Here is a 17807-nt window from a genome sequence, read left to right as displayed (position 1 = left end):
TTTATATACAATTTACTTAGGGATTGTCAATCTCGCTAAAACTATACTAACAGATTTTTTATTTAAGTTTCAGTATTTTTACGTTATCAGTGCTACTAGAAGTACTCATCGCAGGGGTTTTTATCCTCCGGGGTTTCAAGGAACGTTGGCGGTTTCCGGACGCCGGTATGGATCACACCGTCAGTGGCATGAGCCCATGATCCGGAACTGAGAAATACCTTATTCAGATCCAGTTTTTTCAAACTTACAGGCAAATGTTTCACCATGTGCTCGAATTTGGTTTTTAGGAACGGGACTCCCTCCAGACACAGAGACTCGAGTTTCTCCCATCTGATATTAAAGGACTTGCTGTCCGCTGGAAACGGAGTACCCCCTTTTAACTTCAGATAGCCGTCAATACGGACCTCCAGATCCTCCAATTTTGAACTACTCTCACCCAGGGCTGTGATAAGCTTTCTCATCTGCTCCCAATCCTTGAGCATAAAAGGAACAAGCTTAAGCTCGACTGGATTCTCAGTATGCGTCATTAAGACATGGATAGACTTTGCATTTTGCGGGAGATATCTGGCGTATTCCAGCTGTTTGTCGGTCATTTTATAAATATTAACGTATGCATACCGCCTGATGTCGACTTCCAGGCTGGTGGGGAAGCTTGACAATTCTGCCAAAGCAGTAAAGATATCCCCAAGAACCGTCACCGGCGAATGCGGTGGCGACTGTCCCCGGTATTCTATCCATTTTCCCGTGCTCAAGCATGCCGACGCAATAACGTCCCCCATTATATCTGTCAGGGTTGAGGTGTCTGTGTTGAAGACCAGAGAATCCATGTACCGATGCAACTCGCTTTCCCAATATTCGAGGGTGTCCTGGCGTAGACTACGGATAGCTTTACCTATCTCCCCGTTTAGAATTGAATCCTTTCCCTTGAATTTCCATTTGGTTTTTATTGGCTTGTCCGTAATCTTGACACGTCGTACATTTGTGAATGACCGCAAGATATTTGCAAACTTGGAAATGTCTGTGCATTCCTGGAGTGCAAGCGCTTGGTCATCGGCTAGCTCGCGATACTTGTGCTGAAAAGCTTGCATCAAGGTTTTGGTTTCCCCAAAGTGCGCCGTTTGTCGCCAGTTAGTACTCAATTGTGTGCCGTTGAGCACAAAAGCATCTAGTTGCTCTTCGGGCATGGTCTTATCCCGCTCCCACTCTTGCTCGGCTTCTTGCAATGCGTAATCCACTTCATTAATACACTTTATCGAATATGAACTTAGATTTGTGGCACAGTCTGTGTGGTAAAGGCCCACGTCGAATGTCAGCGCTCTAACTGACCTCGCGAATTCAGGGTTTTCGGAGATGTATTGCAGCCGCTTGAGTGACTTTGTTGACAGACGCACATTGATATTCCGCCATAGCATTCCCCCGCAGATAGCGCCTAGTTGTCGGCACACGAGTCTGGAGGTAGTGAGATCAGAAATGTCGTCAAGGGGCTCGAAGCATAATATGAGAATTTCAGTGGGAAACTTGAGAAGGTTCATTTTGTTGTCCATGTTGATATCAACTAATCCGTTAGCACTGGAGTGTTGTTGGGTGTGTATCTAGAGAAATAGACAGGATGATATACAGGTTATTTATCTATAAACATTAGTTGAAACATTTTGGGGATCCCCTTTGCTTTATGTTACTTGGGATGGGTTTTTTGTATAATTTGAATACTCTGAAACATTGAACTCCTTTATTTTGCACCGACCATAATGGATTCGATGTTTTATGATGAAATGTTCTAAAGCTTCTTTGTTTTGTATTTGTTTGATTGGTTAAATATATTGGATAGTAAGGACTAATCTACTGGTTATCAGCTAACATGCTGGGAGAATATGAGCTTGGGTTTCAATGTTGTTTTCGAATCCGCTATGTGGTGGCTGAGATCTCTCTTCCTTTGTTCTATAAAATCCACTGCGATAAGCCACCTACCTATAATAGGGACCTAATAAGACTGAAGGAAAGTGAGTTGAAGAGTTTCCGTAAGAATATTGTGTAAAATTAAACCACTTACCTTAGGCGGACAGTCTCTAGTCAGACCTTATAGGGTCGTGTTAGATAATAAGACTAGCCAAAGGCTTTTTGGTAGCAGCTAACATGCTGAGAAAATATGCCGAGAATTCTCTATTCTTTTTGCACAGTATTAATTGAATAAATTAATTATATAGTAGAATCAGCTGTAATGCGGCGATTTTCGAATTACTGTTGATAAGTACATCAGTTGAAATGTTCAAAAGTTGCAATACAGCAAATTTGGGGTTCCCGGATACCGTACATTTAAGTGCGCCGGCGGACAGCCACGGCCTAAGTCCATCGCCGCTTTCACACTTTCTCACGTGATGCGTCACCCCTGACACACAGGGAAGAATTCGATAGAGAAAGAAAAAAAGAAACAAGTGATCTCCCAGAGTTCTATACAACTCTTATAGCTAGTCAACAGGTCCTGTGTCACGAAATAGACCTGGTCCTAGAGCTAGTAAGAGCTACATACAGAAATAATTTGATGAAAAGAAAAGAAGCTTCTCTTTTTTAAGCCTTTTAAAAGATCCTTATTTCTATTTACTTCTAATGACTGGGGCTCCAGTGCTCAGTAAAGTATTTAGACTTAAAGAAATGCCGAGCGAGGGCTAGCTTTGGAGCGTCGACCGAGTATCGTCTTCCTTCGGGAGCCCGGGGCCTAAAAGCCACCCTAGCCCCTGAACTGGCTAGCGCTAGAACCTTATTTATACTTCGCTTCTTTATTGTCCGCCTTAGGGCTTACATGCGTGAATAAAAAAATCAATTATTTACTATTAGTGTATATTGCAGACAAATATAAATTTAGAAATTATTATATTTCATCATAGGTTCTATCTGATTCGCAAGACGACGCATTAAAAGTAAAAACGCATATATACAACCTTATTAGAAGTATATGACTGGTAGTCGGTGTGGTAAAAGACTGATCTCTTCTCTTTCTTAAGGGCTTACTCTAGATGCTCACAGAACTTGCTCTTCTCCGCTGCTTGTACCCCCAACTCTTCAATGCTCACATTCGCCAGAATATTAAACGCCCCCAGCTCGGTCTGGATCTCACGTGCAAACCAGAAACGCAACTCCACGCCACCAGAGAATCTACGCCGAATGAATGCGCCGGCCGCGCGGTATCAAACCCGGCGCGCACCCAGCGCTAGGCGATATCTTCTTGCTCGGCGACGTATCCGACAGACTTGACGAGTCCGATGTCGAGGGAGATGCATGGCTGACCCCTAGCATGACGGTATCGCGCGAACGCATCCTGGAAGGCCGCGACGGCGGTGTATTGTGATTGGCCGCGAGAGCCAATCATGCCGCCGAGGGAGGAGAGGATGACGAAGAAGTCCAGATGGCTAGAGGGCTGGTGGTGTAGGTTCCACGTTCCGGTGAGCTTAGGGTCGAGCACGGCTTGCCAGTCGGATTGGGTGAGATAGTCAAACAGTTGGTCCTGAAGATTTACGTGTCAGTAGGTGGAGGACAAAAGAGGACAAAATGTGATTTACCTTGAGAACCATGGCGTCGGGACGGTAGAAACCGTTAATGTTAAATCGACTGGAGGGGACTTCTTTCATGAACGAACGGCCTTCTTGCACAAGCTCCCAGAAGGCCTGGGGGGAAGTGGCCTTTTCGGGGAAGCGCAGCGAGAAGCCCACGACGGCGACATCATGAGAGTAAGAGTCTGAGGAGGAGGTCATGATCGCGGAACGCGGTGAAGCGGCGGCAGCAGCAGCGGGCAGAAGGAGCGAGGCACGTGCAGGTGATGGCGATCATGAAAGATAAAGTTTTCTAATATCAACGAGAACCCATGGATTATAGCGATATGGCGCTGGTCTCTCTATTTATATTTATATCGAAGACGACACTCCATCTCATCATATGCCGTCAGCGAGCGCCGAACGAGGAACCTGTATCTTGGCAATTTGATCGTATAGACAAGGACCCCACCTAGTTCGTTAGTCGGTTGGTTGGCTCGTCTGTTATTCTATCTGCATTTATGGGTAGCATTGAATCATCCTTCGAGCAGCGTAGACCACTGCTTATTGATCCCTCCTCCTTGTCGATCGTTCGCATATCAGCGAATCGGCACTATTGAGACGCTGGAGATGATGTTCCGGGCCCATACGGGTATTACCGCCGTACCGTACCAGGATGTACTGTATTGTATTGTATTGTACCATACTGTACGATATCTTATATCTTTGTCTATGCATGCACGTATTTACCCCTCGGCGCATATAAGTCTGGTCCCCGCAACACCCTCCCTTCTTCTCCTTCAACTCGACATTCGTCTCTCATAACAATGGCCAGCCCCAAGAAACAAACCTGGTTCATCACCGGCTGTTCTAGCGGCTTCGGCGAGCTGTTTGTGCGCCAGCTCCGCGCTTTGGGTGACAACGTCGTTGCAACCGGACGAAATGCCAACGAGAGATTAGCCCATCTACGCGATACCGGCGCCACCATCCTCGAGCTCGATGTGACGGCGCCCCAAGCCGAATTAAACGCCAAATTTCAGGAGGCCGTAGATATCTACGGCGGCGTCGACGTCCTGGTCAATAACGCCGGATATATTCAGTGCGGCGCGGTCGAAGAACTAACGTAAGAACCAAGCAAGCCTATTTTTCCCCCACTGACCACGCCTCCAGACAAGAGGATCTGCAGCGGTCGATCGACACCAATCTGCATGGTCCTTTGAATCTAACCCGCGCCGCGTTGCCGCACTTCCGCGGCAAGGGGGACCAAGGTCAGGGCTGGCTCATTTACATGAGTTCGCAATCGGGCTTCTGGGGAGAGCCCGCATCGACAGGCTACTGCGCCAGCAAGTTCGCCCTCGAAGGTCAGTCTCCTTGTTTTCTCTCTGCATCGGTCGTTTTTTTAACTCGATCCGCTATGCATGCGCAGGCGCTGTGGAGTGTCTAGCCAAGGAGCTGGCATGGCTGGCACCCGGCATCAAGCCGCTGCTCATCGAACCGGGCATCTTCAGCACCGAGGTCATGAATAATATCAACCACGTGCCATATCGGGTAGAGTTCTGGCGCCCGTTGAATGACGCCTGTCGCACTCGGGGCCAGGGGAACTACAAGAACGAGCCGGGGGACGCGGTGGAGTTGGTCGACAAGGTGATCCAGATCGCCAAAGGGACGGGGATCGCCGAGGGCCGCAATATCCCCCTGCGCATTCCATTTGGGAGCGACAGTCTGGGCTTCCTGCGAAAGAAGATTCAATTGTTGACGCAGACTGCTGATGATTGGGAAGAAGTGGCGCGCAGCACGGATTACCCTGGCCACAAAGGCCCCATGTCCGATCTGCCGGGTAAATAAATTACGAGTATATTCCCATTATTATCATACTACACACACACAATTTATTAACGCCCGGCGGCTAAACCGAAAGGGCAACTACCGCTAATCTACTGATACATGTCCTAAGATATGCCATGTCTCCTTAGAGCCTATATATAATTTCTTCAAGTATACATCATCCCATCTGCCAGTGTCGTAACGGACTCTCGTGGGCTAGCAGGTTTATTAGTAGGCTGGCTTGAAGATACTTCTTTAAGACTAGTATTCAACATCCTATCTTTAACAGCTAACGCATGTTTACTGTCTCTAGCACAAGATGGTTGGTATAGATTAGATTGGAAAGAATAGATAATCTATATTTATCTATGCGGTAAAGTCATCCACAAAAACAATCGCTCCTCCCTGGCTGTCGATCTATCATTGTACTAGGTCTGCGTTGAAAAGGAACAAGATCAGGGATAGGAGAAAGCCCTGTGGGAGGCTTCGGACCTCTGACGCTTATCTATTAATTAGGATAGTCTTTCTTTGCAGACTCCGTTATAGGCCCCTTTGACATCGGTATTGTACGGTACCATACTCGTATATTAGCCGTCCCACTTGGTTCAGCCCCGCCGACCTGCATACAATTAGTGCCCGTAGCGGCGCCTGGCCTTGATCTTTAGTTGCCGGTTGTCAGAACTTAGTTATGATCGACAACACCACTTTTCTCGCAATGGCATGTTGTACCACTCACTCCCTGTCATATATTTCAGCTTCTGTCTACTCATTGCAATTTGACCTCATGACATGAACATTTCCTCCGCAAAACGCAACGTCGTCGGGTAGTGCAGGATAACCCGATGCCGCGCTCCTCTGGCCGTCTTGTATACTTAGCTACACTGCATCACCTTCATCAAACTCTCGATCCTCGCCTTCTTCCACAGCCTGTTCGCCATCTCCGTCGTGTTCCAGTGCTACAGATATTTCGCCATGGCGCTCTCGGTTCTCTGGTTCTTCGTGTTTATCTTCCTCAGTGTCTTTCAATGCCGCCCTATCCACATGCTCTGGGATGCCATGGGCTCCGTCGAATACTGCCTCGCCAGCGGTCGCGTCTGCCTGGGTCTGGAGGTTACCAATACCATCATCGATTTCACCATTCTTCTCCTGCCCCTCGCGATGATTAATACCCTGAAGCTCGGCCTCGTGCGCAAATGCCAAGTGGGTGGCATTTTTCTGTCTACAAATAGGCAAGAAAAAAGGAGTATGGAATCAACAAATCGAATAGTCAAGTCATACCGTCCCAATAGCCCTAACCCTAACCCTAATCCTAACCGTGTCAACCCAAGAGATTCTCCTCCAGAATCGCCGTCACATCCGCCAACCACCGCGCCACGAACTCCTTCGTGTAGTACATTTCATTGAAGCACGCCGACAGATGCATCTCCCCGGCCCAGCTCCACACGTGCACATACAACTGCTGCGAGAGCTGATGCACGGCCACCGAGACGTTCGTGACCTTAATGTTGCCGGCGTACCGGGAGCGCACGTAGCGGTCGAGGATGCCGAGGCTGCTAATGCTCGGTTCCGACGGCGGCGGCATGTCTTGGTGGTCTTGCGCGAGCATTTCGAGCGCCTTGTCGACCAAGGGGACGCGCACGAAGACCAGGTCGCTGGCGGGCGGTGTCCAGGGCTGATGGTACACGGCTTGCAGGGCGTGTGCCAGGTCGGGCCAGGCGGCGTGCGCATCGAGGCTGATGGGGATGCCCAGCGTGCGCAGGGACGGCGCGTGCAAAGGCCCGTCAAACGGCGGCGGACAGTGTTTTCGAAGATCGAACATGGCCCACGACGTGAAGCGCGTGGCTGGCGGCGAGCTTGGGTTGGCGCGCACCGTCGCGGCGATGGCGGCCGCGTGCACCGCACTGGTTACTGTTATTTGGTGCTGCGAGCGTGCAGCACGTCGAAGGGACGCTGTGAGACTCGACGAGACGACATGCTCGACGCGGATCGTCTTCGCTGGCGCCGGTGTATCAGTGCGGCCCGGTTCTCGCAGCCCTATGGATGGCATCCCCGAGAGAAAGGGGGCCAGCATCTCGCCGGCCTGTTTCTCCCAGATGGGCTTTGTGTCTGGCATGCCCAGGACGACGTCGAGGGATGGGACTAGTCGGCCTGCCTCGCGGCCGTCGAGCTCTGGGGTTGGCGTGGGCTGCTCCAGCTGGGCCAGCAGCTCGTGGAGCATCATCAGGAGACCGCACCCATCCCAGCGCCAGTGCTGCGACACGAGCACCAGCTCGCCGCTGGCCGGCACCCAGTGGCAGGTGGCCTGCGGCGCGGCGCGTCGCAGGCGATCAGTGAAGAGATGGTCGGCGGACAGCACGTCGGTCTCGATGCGAAAGGTCGCGTCGCACCAGGCATTGAGGGCCTCGGGGCTGCTCACGGGGAGGTAGCGCTTCTCGCGCGCCTCGGTCAGCTCGAGGGCAATGTCGGGATGCTGTAGACGTAGTCGTTTCCACGCCTGGCAGAGCTCCTCCGCTGGGTCAAGCTTAGTAGGGGGCAGCTCCATCCGCACGGTGCCCACGAGCAGCCAGTGCTCGCGATTCAGTGGCTTGCCCTGGTCGCTCGTAAACTGGAAGAGTCGATCATGGCAGTCTAATGGCCGGGTCCAGGGGCCGTCAGGCTGTTCAGTCCACGCCATTCTGTCGAAAATCCGCTGGTCCCCAGGGCACGGTAAGGAAACAAAGGTCCTCTGGCATATTTAACTTGTGGTACGTTCTGTAACCACTAGGTAGTGCCGTTCCAGGACAAGGCGAATGGGACTGGGTTATGGCTAGGGTTAGGGTGGGATCTATCTCGATATGCCCCGATAGGCCACACCTCGCAGGGATCATGATGGCCCCCGAAATCTCTCACTGCATGGAGGAGGCAAGGGATGTCTTACGGTAATACCAGTAATACCGCATTCTACCTAGGTATACAGACCTAACTAGAGGAACTAGGATTAGGGTAAGGAAAAACACGATCCACCGACGACAAAATCAAATTCAACGCCCCCAACTCCAGCACAAAGCGGTCCTTCACGTCGTGCAGGAATCTCTCCTTGGTCTCGGCCGGCCCCAACTGCACGTCAAAGCTGGTGATGAGCCGCGCGGGCGTGGTGCGCAGATTCGATAATGCCAGCGGTCGTCCGACGCAATTATACGGTCCTACCATGTGAATATCAAATCAATTAGCAACCGCCGTCCAAACCGAGGCAAAAGCCTACCGATACTAAACGGCGCAAAGGCCGATTTGCTCCGAACGAGTTCCGGTTGACTGTACCATCTCTCGGGGATGAATTCGTATGGTTTGGCGCAGCAAAGTTCCGCTGTTCTCGCATCAGAAAAACTCGGAAAGCTTAGAAACCTCAGAAAAAACTCACACCGCGCCATCACCCACTGCGGACAAAAAACCGTGATATCGCCGGGGATGCGCACCCCCTGGACAACGATTCCACCCCGTGGCGTCTTCCGCGGGACAGTGCCTGGGACGGCGGGAAAAAGGCGTAGCGCCTCGTTGATAACCCCGTTCAGGTGCGGAAGACGCGCAATCTCAGAGTGTAAGAACTCGCCAGTCGAATGGTCCGCGTCACGATAGGGCTCGAGCTCGCGCCGCAGCTTTTCCACCTCGTCCGGGTGATGTGCGAGGAGATAGAAGATGGCCGTCAAAGGCGCTAGCCGATATATCACTGCCAGCAATCAGCACAACGCGCGCGTCGCCATTAAACCGGTGGATATCGTCCAGGATCGGGGCCCTGCCACGCAGCGAGCCAATCAATGAGGCGCTGATATCAGGCACTTCAGACTGCTCGTTCTCCAGCCACTGTCGGAAGCGCTTCGCACACCAGTCCAACAGCTTCCAAAAATCGGACATCAGGCCCGGGGTGTTGCGGATCGCGAGAAAGACCCAGATGGGGAACCCGATGCCAAAAAACACCGTCAAAGACTTGAGCAGCGTGACGACCTAATACTCAGCGCCCATCTCCAAACGCCCGAAGCTCCGGCCGAACGCAGGTCGCCCATGACGTCGAAGATGTACAGACTGAACCAGTGGTAGACGTCGACGGGGATGGCTCCGCTGCTGGCGCGCAGGCGCTCGACAAGCTTTTGGCGGTACACGCGCGCGCAGAGCTCGTAGCCACGCACCATTTTATCGCTAAAGACCAGGCTCCAGGCGCGCCGGTGCACATGGTAGACAGAAGAGTCACGGTCGTTCCCTCCGCGCTCTCCACGGCCAGACGAAGTTGTTGCGGCCATTGGTGGTAGTGGTAGTGGTAGTGGTAGTTGTGATGGGGGTGGTGGTGATGGTGATTTAAAAAAAATTTGAACTTGATTTGATGTCAAATGAATCTGAAGGTCTCCCGAGAGAAGAAAGAGAAGAGAAGAGAAGAGACGAGATAGGGGGTCAGATGGAAAAACCAGACTGCGGGGGCTGGCATCGCGGTTCCTAAATAGGAAAGTGTTTAGGTGGGCCCCCTTTGCCTTTGATATGGACTTTCCTGCGCCCGGTGAGAGATTACTTTGAGTTCCTCCACATGGAAGGTTTTTCCAGAGTAGAACACCTTATTCAGCATCGCTATATACACTTGACTAGGCTGCCCTCTACCAGCAGTGCAGAAGGGCGAATATCTTTTCTTCCTTTTCTCGCAAGCTCTTTAGAATCTTTGATATCATATCGAATCAACCTCAGTTGGTTTTCTCACCACCACCACCACCACCACCACAGCAGCCAGATCCATCGCGTCACGCGGTGCACTGCTGAACTATTGAAGACACTTCCCGAGACATTCGGCGGCTTGGCTGGAGTGGTGATCCATTGACTAACAAAGTCTGGTCTATGCTAGATTCAGAGGCCAAGCGCGAAGAACACCAGTCTAGAGAGACGTTTGCCGAAAAGGTCTTTTAAATCAAAGCAGAAATTAACAAGGATCTGGATCAACAAAGCGGTAATTTTGAGGAGCTCAGTGAAGGCTCCTGGGGGCTTCGGGGAAGAAGCATTGCTGAAATTGGGGCAGCGTGGCATCAGCGGCGAGGATGGAGATTCAGGCACAGCAAAACCGAAATTTCTGAGGATCTCATCTGACCTTTGCTCAGTCGGGTTTACACCTTTACATCCCCTTCAATGCCAAATGGTACTGGATAAAGCCGCTGCGCTGTACTACTTTGGCGACAAAGAAAGTCTCAGAAATCCTTGCCCGCCTTTGCGCCAAGATCGGAGACATTGAGAAAGACTACTCCCAAGACGAGCAGAAACTATCTCAAGAGGAGCTGCAGCAGAAGGAGAGGCGCAACGACTTGAAGGCTGTATATGAAGAACAATGTGATGTCATCGGCATTCCTAAAGCAATGAAGGATCCCGTTGAAGTGCTTTGCCAGATTGGACGGGAAGCAAAACACATGTACTTCAAACTGACCCGTACTGAGCTCGACTTCTATGGCTCTCCAGATAACTGGATACCGCGGTTATCAGTCAACAGATTCAAAAGCGAGACCGAAGAGTCCATAAAAGCGCTCCAGGAAGCACAAGATCTCTTTCTAGAGCTGACGTCCCGAACGGAGGAAGTCAAGACCGATGATGAGTTGCGGCAGAAAGCAGTCGACCAAGTCGATTAAGCCCGGGAACAGCTCGACAAAGAGCGCAGTCTTTTTGCGGAAGCCCTCCTTGAACTTCGACGTCGCATCACAAGTGAAACGCTGAAAGACGAGCTTCGCAACGCCTTTACCGAGATGAACTTTCAGCTCGACCAGCTGGAGCAGCAAATCGGGCGGAACTTTGAAATCTCACCTCAAAGATTGATGAAGTCCTTGGGTAATATCGCCAAGGGAGCCAAGTTTACTTCCCTTATCAAGTATAAGAAGCCTGAGAGGAAGAAGGATGACAAGGACAAGAAGGATGATAAAGACAAGAAAGCAGAAGAAACCACGGAACAGACAACCTCGAGTATTGAATCTGGGGTTGGTAGCATCCTGGGTGACTTATGGGACAAGACCGGAGGAGATGCCATGGAGGTCCTTTGGGACGGTCTTACCACAATCCCAGACAGTGAGGGCTAGAATGTCGACAAGGGTCTACTTACTGGTAAGATCCGCAGCGTGAGTGGAGATTTAAAGAAAATGGCCGACAAGCAAGAAGCCATCGGTGCTGAGGGGTAAGAACGGAGAGATTGTCGGTGTCGATGAGAAGCAAGACGAGCTTTTAGTGACCAGCAAGGAGCAGATCGACTAGTTCGTCAAAGATTTTGTCGGTGCTTCACAGATCGGTTCTCGAGTGCTCAAGGTACAGGAGGCATTCCAAAAGTGGGCAGACTTGATTACGGATCGCAATCATGACAAAGTCTAGTACAATCTGGCAGTGAAGGAATACTCTTCTCTACACCAAGGCCACAGACCTAAAGCAGCTCCGATCGCTAGTCCAGGACAAAGCATTCCAAGAGGACCTTGGACAGCTGAGCCAATATACTTTCCTGGCCGAAAACATCTTTTCCCGGTGCCGTGAGCGCAGCATGCGCCTTATCTTGCAATATCATCGCGCCATCTATGCTGCAAATCTAGAAAAGCCTCAAAGTATTGGTGGTGACGGGCGTGACACTGCCTACTTCGGGTCTTGCTGCCATGGCCCGTGATCTCAATACGAAGCTCTTCAGTCTCTAGGAAAACGCTGGAATCGATGCAACAAGATTTCCTCGGAATTTGCCATGGTGATAGTGTCTTTCAAGATCGTGATGGTCGCGCCCATGGTTTTGCTCATGCCCAACTGCAACCAACCTGGTCATACCGACTATCGCCCGTACAGGATAGGAATGAGAAAGTTGAGGTCATGTCAGTCGGCAAAATCGTTGATATGAATTTTTCGGTACAAGTCGGGAATTTTACCCCTAAGAAAATTGGTACATAATGCCGTTGGTCCTTGAAAATACAGCATCTACGTGGTTTCTTCACGTTTCATCATGCTATGTAATGTTTTACAATACGCGTAAGTTGAGTTACCACAAGTCAGGAATAATATAGATTTCGATATATCGGGATTCTTCAACTTGAGCTCAGCTCCCACCTAATAGTGTCGCGGAACGGGGTCGAGTATAATCTCTTCAACTCCAATCTTCTTTGATCCAATTCCCCAAAGGTCTATTATTCCACCAAAAGCTGCACGTGCGGGTTGGCCCTCCTCAGTATTGCCATCGATGCCCAGTAATGCAAGACAGCACTTCCCCCTCACTTGATCCCTCGCCTCAACATCCCACAGGGGTAAGGACCTTCTGCCGGCGCTGTAAATTTGACTTAAGCCCAATATGACTATCAGTACAAGTATGCTCACGTACACAACAAGCAACAGGCGTCAGCTTGTCTGTTCCACGATTTGGCGCTTCCGAATGGAATCCATAGCCTTCTTGCTCGCCAGAAACTCTTCAAAATACTCTCTACGCCCCTGAAACTCAAGACCCCCATCCTTCCTCGAGTAGCTGTCCCGCGGATGTCCGGACATGTCCGACGAGCCCTTACGCTCGACCTGCCCGGTCACGACTTTATAGAGGAATGCGTCTACCTCGGCCAGGAAGTCGGCCGCGTCTATGCTGGCGGTGATGTGACTGCATGATATTTTTGCGCGTTGTTCTGTTCTCGTCAGCCTCTTGTGGTTACGGCTTATGTGAGTGGTCAAGCTTACCTGTCTCGGCATTGAATAGTCTGACGAGCTGCCTCATTTTGCCAATCGACTCGCTGTACCTAATGACGCTCTGTGTCTCAAATAAAAAGATGGGCGCGTGCTGATACATAGAGTCGCCGACGAATAGTACTCTCTCGCGTGAGTCCCATATGGCAACTTCGTCGGGTGTGTGGCCGGGTGTGTGGTATACCGTCAGGCCAAGATCGTGCCCAACACTGTCAATTACCTGCTGGCCGTCGCTGCACCAATTGGTGACTGTGTATGCTGGTGTTTTAATATCGAGTTTGTCACAGAGGGACGTGCTTGGTAGTCGGGTTGGGCTGAGATAGTCTTTATCATAGTCGCTGGCCCAGACGGTACTGCCGTCCGTCTCGACAAACTGCTCGATGCCGCCTTACGGTGTTAACAAGAATAAAATATATTGAAAGAATCCAACCGCCAAGTACTTTAATATCATGATACTCACTAATATGATCAAAGTGGCAATGTGTGCAAATAACAAGATACTTTCTCTCCCCACCAAAGTTGAGAGGAGCTCCGCCATTGTCTTTCACGGGAACCGTCTCTAGGAAAGTCCGTAGCGACCTGAGCTCGACGCTGGGATCGCGCGCCGCGCCACCGCACCCAGTGTCCATGAGCACAAAGACAGATGGATACACCTTGGCGTATATTATAGGCATCTCGAGGAACTTATCGTCCTCGACGATCTGGAACGTGGTGCCATTGAGCCTGCTGGCTGTGAAACATGTCGAGCCGGGGTTGGCGGGCTCGGGAGTCGGGCTGGCCGCTTTTCCGGGAATCATACCCATACACATTTCAAAAAGAGCAACAGAATTCTCGGAACTTCGGGAGCTAAAGCGATATAACTGTCTATGAGTTGTACTTGGAAGCGTTGCGGATGGTAGAGGCAGGACCCCGCAGAACATCAAGGTTATGGAGAGCGGCAGCCGAAAGGGCCAACTGAACCATGTTCAACGAGTAATGTCAACTGGTGATTCACCCCGTCAAAAATCTAGAAATCTTCAACAGCGATATTGATAAGTAAAAAGCATGAAGTTTGCAATCAGTGAACATCTAAAGATATTATGATCATATTTCCTATATCCAGAATATATGTAGGTGATTTAGTGAAGGTTCAATGGTAGATAAGCTAGATATATATATAGATTTAATTTAGTATGAAGATAAAACACAATCAAACTAAATATATATTATTAAACATAGCTATTTCCTTTATTCAGCTCTGATGGCTATGTTTGTTCCTAACATAGCCATTTGTATTTTAGTAGATATGTTGGCTAGTTATATATCTCGTTTCTTTTACATAACTTGGTGTCTAATCCAGCTAGATCATGTAGATGTTTTACTGTGCTGTACTCCTTTCCTTCGCGCAACACCTAGTTCCCAATGATTGGCTAAGCGTTGTAACTTATCGATTCTGGTGACACTATTATTATATTTTTTTAGAAATAATTTAAGAGTTTAAAGTTAAATTTTTAATAAAAAACCCCTTTAAACTAATAAGATAAAAAAAGATAGTGAGATAAATCTTATAGTTTCTTTAGATTACTATCTTATAAGTTATGTCTTATGAATTATCTTAATATTAATATGATCATGCTCTTCGAACCTTACTCTTATAGTGACCCTTAGTGGTGTGCCTTTCTCAACCCTAAACAAAAATTGCCCTTTTTGGAAGGTTCCGCTGCACACTGAATCAGCCACTTGAGAGCACCGAATGACTACTATCCTTTGTCGCCTGGATTCAAGTAGATAAAAATCAGAAGACAGGAAGAATGCTACTGCTACAAAGGGTAATTTGAAACAAACCAGTCTCATTGCACTCCGACTCGCCCACGAGCATGCATGTAATACTGCCTGCATTCAGCTCATATCCATCTCAAAGAAATTAGAGTGAGCATTCAGCTAATCTTTTCACCAAAGCCGTTTACTGCGCCACGTAAAGACGCATCCGCCACTGGCTGACACGCAGGTGCAAGCCTACCAAGGTACGTAGCGTAGGTGTGGTACAGCCATGGCTGAACCAAGTTCACTTGCCAGCACGTACAGAGTACAAGATAGCAGCAGCAGCTAATCAAGGACCCGGGGAGGTTGACCCCCACCGTGGCAATCCCCGAGTAGAGTTCACGCTTGTTCGAACTTGCAGCAGGGTTTGGTAGTAGCAAAGCGCGGCGATGATCACAATAAACTAATGCAGCGGTCTGCATTCTGCAGAGTGGGTGGCTTGCGCAGAATTTCGATTGGATTACAGTGTAGAGAGTCTATACATGAACAATCATGATTCGATGGAAAGATAAAATAAGACGACAAGTCTTTAAGAAAACAAGAAGCACAGTGTTAATTATTGTTACTAATATTAATAATTTAATAAATGTGGAAGAATACATGGAAGACTAGCCGCGCACGTGTTGGCAGATAATTTCCAGCCAGCCATCAGGCTGTAAACACGTTCGCGAGTTTAATTAAATATAAAACGGTAGGGTACCGCTGGGATGGGTCGCGCACATGGTAGCCCAAAAAAAAAGATTAGAATTAAAAATTATTGCCCGTTGAGAATTATCGGTTATGAGAAAATTTGGAAGCGATAAGGCGGGAGAAGGTAGACAATAGTGCATCTGCAGGACGCGCAGCATGCACGACTCGATAGTCAAGAGACTGACTCTGCTACATTCAATATATTCAACAATATTGACAATAAATGACGGTCAGGCAAACCGTCTAGCGACTCATAAGAGTCTAACTTTGAACTCTGAATGCTGGAAATGCGCGGCTAGCCACGGAAATAGTAAAAGTGGGTGGCGATCCAGATCCCCGTGCCACTAATAATACAAGAATGGGAGACTTAACTCTGCATAGTTTAATGGCAGCAGTCTCAAATTTGCGAAGTTGGGATTTGCGGGGGAATTTTTAGTCGCACTAGTTGAGTCGCATCAGGGTTGCCAAGGGCTGCTAGTTAGCTAGTAGAGTCAACAGTCGGTCTGCTACTAGTAGTACCGTAGTACGTAGTAGTACAATTCGCTCATGCTGGATGATGATCACCGTGGGAGCGTGGGAGACTGTTAGTCTGGTAGTGATAGACGCTATGGAGTGCAATACTAGTGACTAATGATATACCAAGTACCATCCATAAACTGGTACATACTACATGGTGTGATACTGGAATACTATATGTCGGGATCAGACCATACCCGATTAGGCTCAACGTCCGTACCAGACGCGCCGTGATTGGCTGCGTCTGCAAAAGTGGGGGCTGCTCGTAGCCGGGCACGTGCTGTCGAAGCCCTCATTGCTCTCTTGCCCTCTTGAAGTGCTCTGGAGTTGGAGATAGATAAGCATCAGCGAGCCAACCGTATTGGGCAGGTCCTGGCTAGCCTGGTGCAATTAATCGTCCGCTATCTGGAAAAAGGCAAACTCAAACTTAGTCCTACATACTAGAGTACTTCTGGCAGTACTGTCGGCGCTCACCGTGAATTTGAATCAACTTATAAGACTGCACGGGCTTGCTACAAAAGCGGGACCTCGGCTCCCTCCAAGGGTCAAAGTCAAACAAGCGAGCTCCACCGCAGGAATCCGTCCCGAAAGCTTACCATGAAACCAGACCACCAATGATCTAGCTGGTTCAGGCAGTGGCCGTCCCACTTTCACTTGCAAGTGCCGGCTGCGTTTCACATTATTATGGACTTGTGAATGCTCATAAGGTACTCTCCTACCCTGTATGGCGCAATAGATTGTGTTTAGTGTCCAGTCCCGGGTCCCTAGCACCGGCCCAGCACCAGTCCAGCACTGGTTCGCAGCCAGCCCAACCACTGAGACGGTTATCGCAGTACTTATTATTATTGCTATCTAGTATCAGTATATACTTGGCAGCAACACGCGCCACAATATTCCAGAAACAGATTCAGCCACAGTTGGGCGTCCAAGCGCCAAAAGTGGCCACTTGGCACTTGGCCGGAACGCATCGATCGCTTCCCGCAGGATTCTGTCCGGTCAGAACTAATCGATCATCCTGGCGGTCAGTTAGTCGTAACGGCGTGGGATAATAATATATTTAAATATATAGTACTATATAGTATATATTCCGTATATAATACATTATTAATAATAATATATTGTCCATATATTAAACCAACCGGCGTATATCTTATAATAATCGATAATACTATGGCCAATACAACTAGACAGTAACACTAATAAGTACTGACGAATAGAATTGGCTAGTTTTGACGATGACTAGCCTGTTCCGGCTAGACTATAGTATGGCTTGGCAGCCCCCACTTCACTAACAAATATAGCTGCTGATTGGCCAGTACTCATACAATCGATGCATTGTCAATCTGTCATTCGCCTTGAACAATACTCCGAACAACAACAACAATAATAAGAATAATAACAGATGGCCCGTTTTTGAAATTTTCCTCGGTTTCGACTTGTCCAAATATTAATGTATTCCGACATGCCACATGTTCCGTCCTTGACCGAGGGCCAACATTAGCTGACGTGGAACCAGTCTACTTACTAATAGATTGTTGGACAAAGAAACCAACCTACATGGTATTTCAAAAAAAAAAAAAAGAAAAAAAGCAAATTTTTTTTCGAGTCATTGTTGGTAACATGACAGATCAGTTCAACGGTCTTTATCCTGTCAAAGACTCAAGGCTCCTCCTTGCGTTGGACTGTTGAGCTTATTGGCCGTATGACATGCTATCTTTAGGACTTCTGACTCGTCCATGTGAAACAAGCATGTCCTTGCCTCGATGGAGT

At 48.9% G+C, this 17807-nt stretch overlaps 7 protein-coding genes across 7 annotated transcripts; 2 read left to right on the top strand and 5 right to left on the bottom strand.

The window, feature by feature from the left end:
• Nucleotides 1–95: 95 nt before the first annotated feature.
• On the bottom strand, nucleotides 96–1532 carry TRUGW13939_00706 (uncharacterized protein; the record flags this gene model as incomplete). Its single annotated transcript, XM_035483913.1, has 1 exon — nucleotides 96–1532. The coding sequence occupies one exon, from the start codon at nucleotides 1530–1532 to the stop codon at nucleotides 96–98; it is 1437 nt and encodes a 478-aa protein (XP_035339806.1).
• A 1673-nt stretch (nucleotides 1533–3205) lies between these two features.
• Nucleotides 3206–3746, bottom strand: TRUGW13939_00705 (uncharacterized protein; the record flags this gene model as incomplete). Its single annotated transcript, XM_035483912.1, has 2 exons — nucleotides 3206–3499; nucleotides 3555–3746. The coding sequence occupies 2 exons, from the start codon at nucleotides 3744–3746 to the stop codon at nucleotides 3206–3208; spliced, it is 486 nt and encodes a 161-aa protein (XP_035339805.1).
• A 605-nt stretch (nucleotides 3747–4351) lies between these two features.
• TRUGW13939_00704 (uncharacterized protein) lies at nucleotides 4352–5293 on the top strand (the record flags this gene model as incomplete). Its single annotated transcript, XM_035483911.1, has 4 exons — nucleotides 4352–4647; nucleotides 4695–4885; nucleotides 4951–5168; nucleotides 5246–5293. The coding sequence occupies 4 exons, from the start codon at nucleotides 4352–4354 to the stop codon at nucleotides 5291–5293; spliced, it is 753 nt and encodes a 250-aa protein (XP_035339804.1).
• A 931-nt stretch (nucleotides 5294–6224) lies between these two features.
• TRUGW13939_00703 (uncharacterized protein) lies at nucleotides 6225–8022 on the bottom strand (the record flags this gene model as incomplete). The annotated part of the gene is made up of 2 exons (XM_035483910.1): nucleotides 6225–6567; nucleotides 6803–8022. 2 exons carry the CDS (start codon nucleotides 8020–8022, stop codon nucleotides 6225–6227), a joined length of 1563 nt encoding a protein of 520 aa, XP_035339803.1.
• A 284-nt stretch (nucleotides 8023–8306) lies between these two features.
• TRUGW13939_00702 (uncharacterized protein) lies at nucleotides 8307–9619 on the bottom strand (the record flags this gene model as incomplete). Its single annotated transcript, XM_035483909.1, has 5 exons — nucleotides 8307–8530; nucleotides 8590–8691; nucleotides 8746–9051; nucleotides 9125–9326; nucleotides 9353–9619. The coding sequence occupies 5 exons, from the start codon at nucleotides 9617–9619 to the stop codon at nucleotides 8307–8309; spliced, it is 1101 nt and encodes a 366-aa protein (XP_035339802.1).
• A 580-nt stretch (nucleotides 9620–10199) lies between these two features.
• TRUGW13939_00701 (uncharacterized protein) lies at nucleotides 10200–11416 on the top strand (the record flags this gene model as incomplete). The annotated part of the gene is made up of 3 exons (XM_035483908.1): nucleotides 10200–10259; nucleotides 10457–10941; nucleotides 11005–11416. 3 exons carry the CDS (start codon nucleotides 10200–10202, stop codon nucleotides 11414–11416), a joined length of 957 nt encoding a protein of 318 aa, XP_035339801.1.
• A 1282-nt stretch (nucleotides 11417–12698) lies between these two features.
• Nucleotides 12699–13951, bottom strand: TRUGW13939_00700 (uncharacterized protein; the record flags this gene model as incomplete). Its single annotated transcript, XM_035483907.1, has 3 exons — nucleotides 12699–12973; nucleotides 13026–13404; nucleotides 13472–13951. 3 exons carry the CDS (start codon nucleotides 13949–13951, stop codon nucleotides 12699–12701), a joined length of 1134 nt encoding a protein of 377 aa, XP_035339800.1.
• Between the last annotated feature and the right edge of the window lie 3856 nt (nucleotides 13952–17807).

This window comes from Talaromyces rugulosus, chromosome I (genome assembly GCF_013368755.1).
Source record: "Talaromyces rugulosus chromosome I, complete sequence".
Classification (NCBI taxonomy): Eukaryota; Fungi; Ascomycota; class Eurotiomycetes; order Eurotiales; family Trichocomaceae; genus Talaromyces; species Talaromyces rugulosus.
This window is presented reverse-complemented; position numbering and strand designations above follow the sequence as displayed.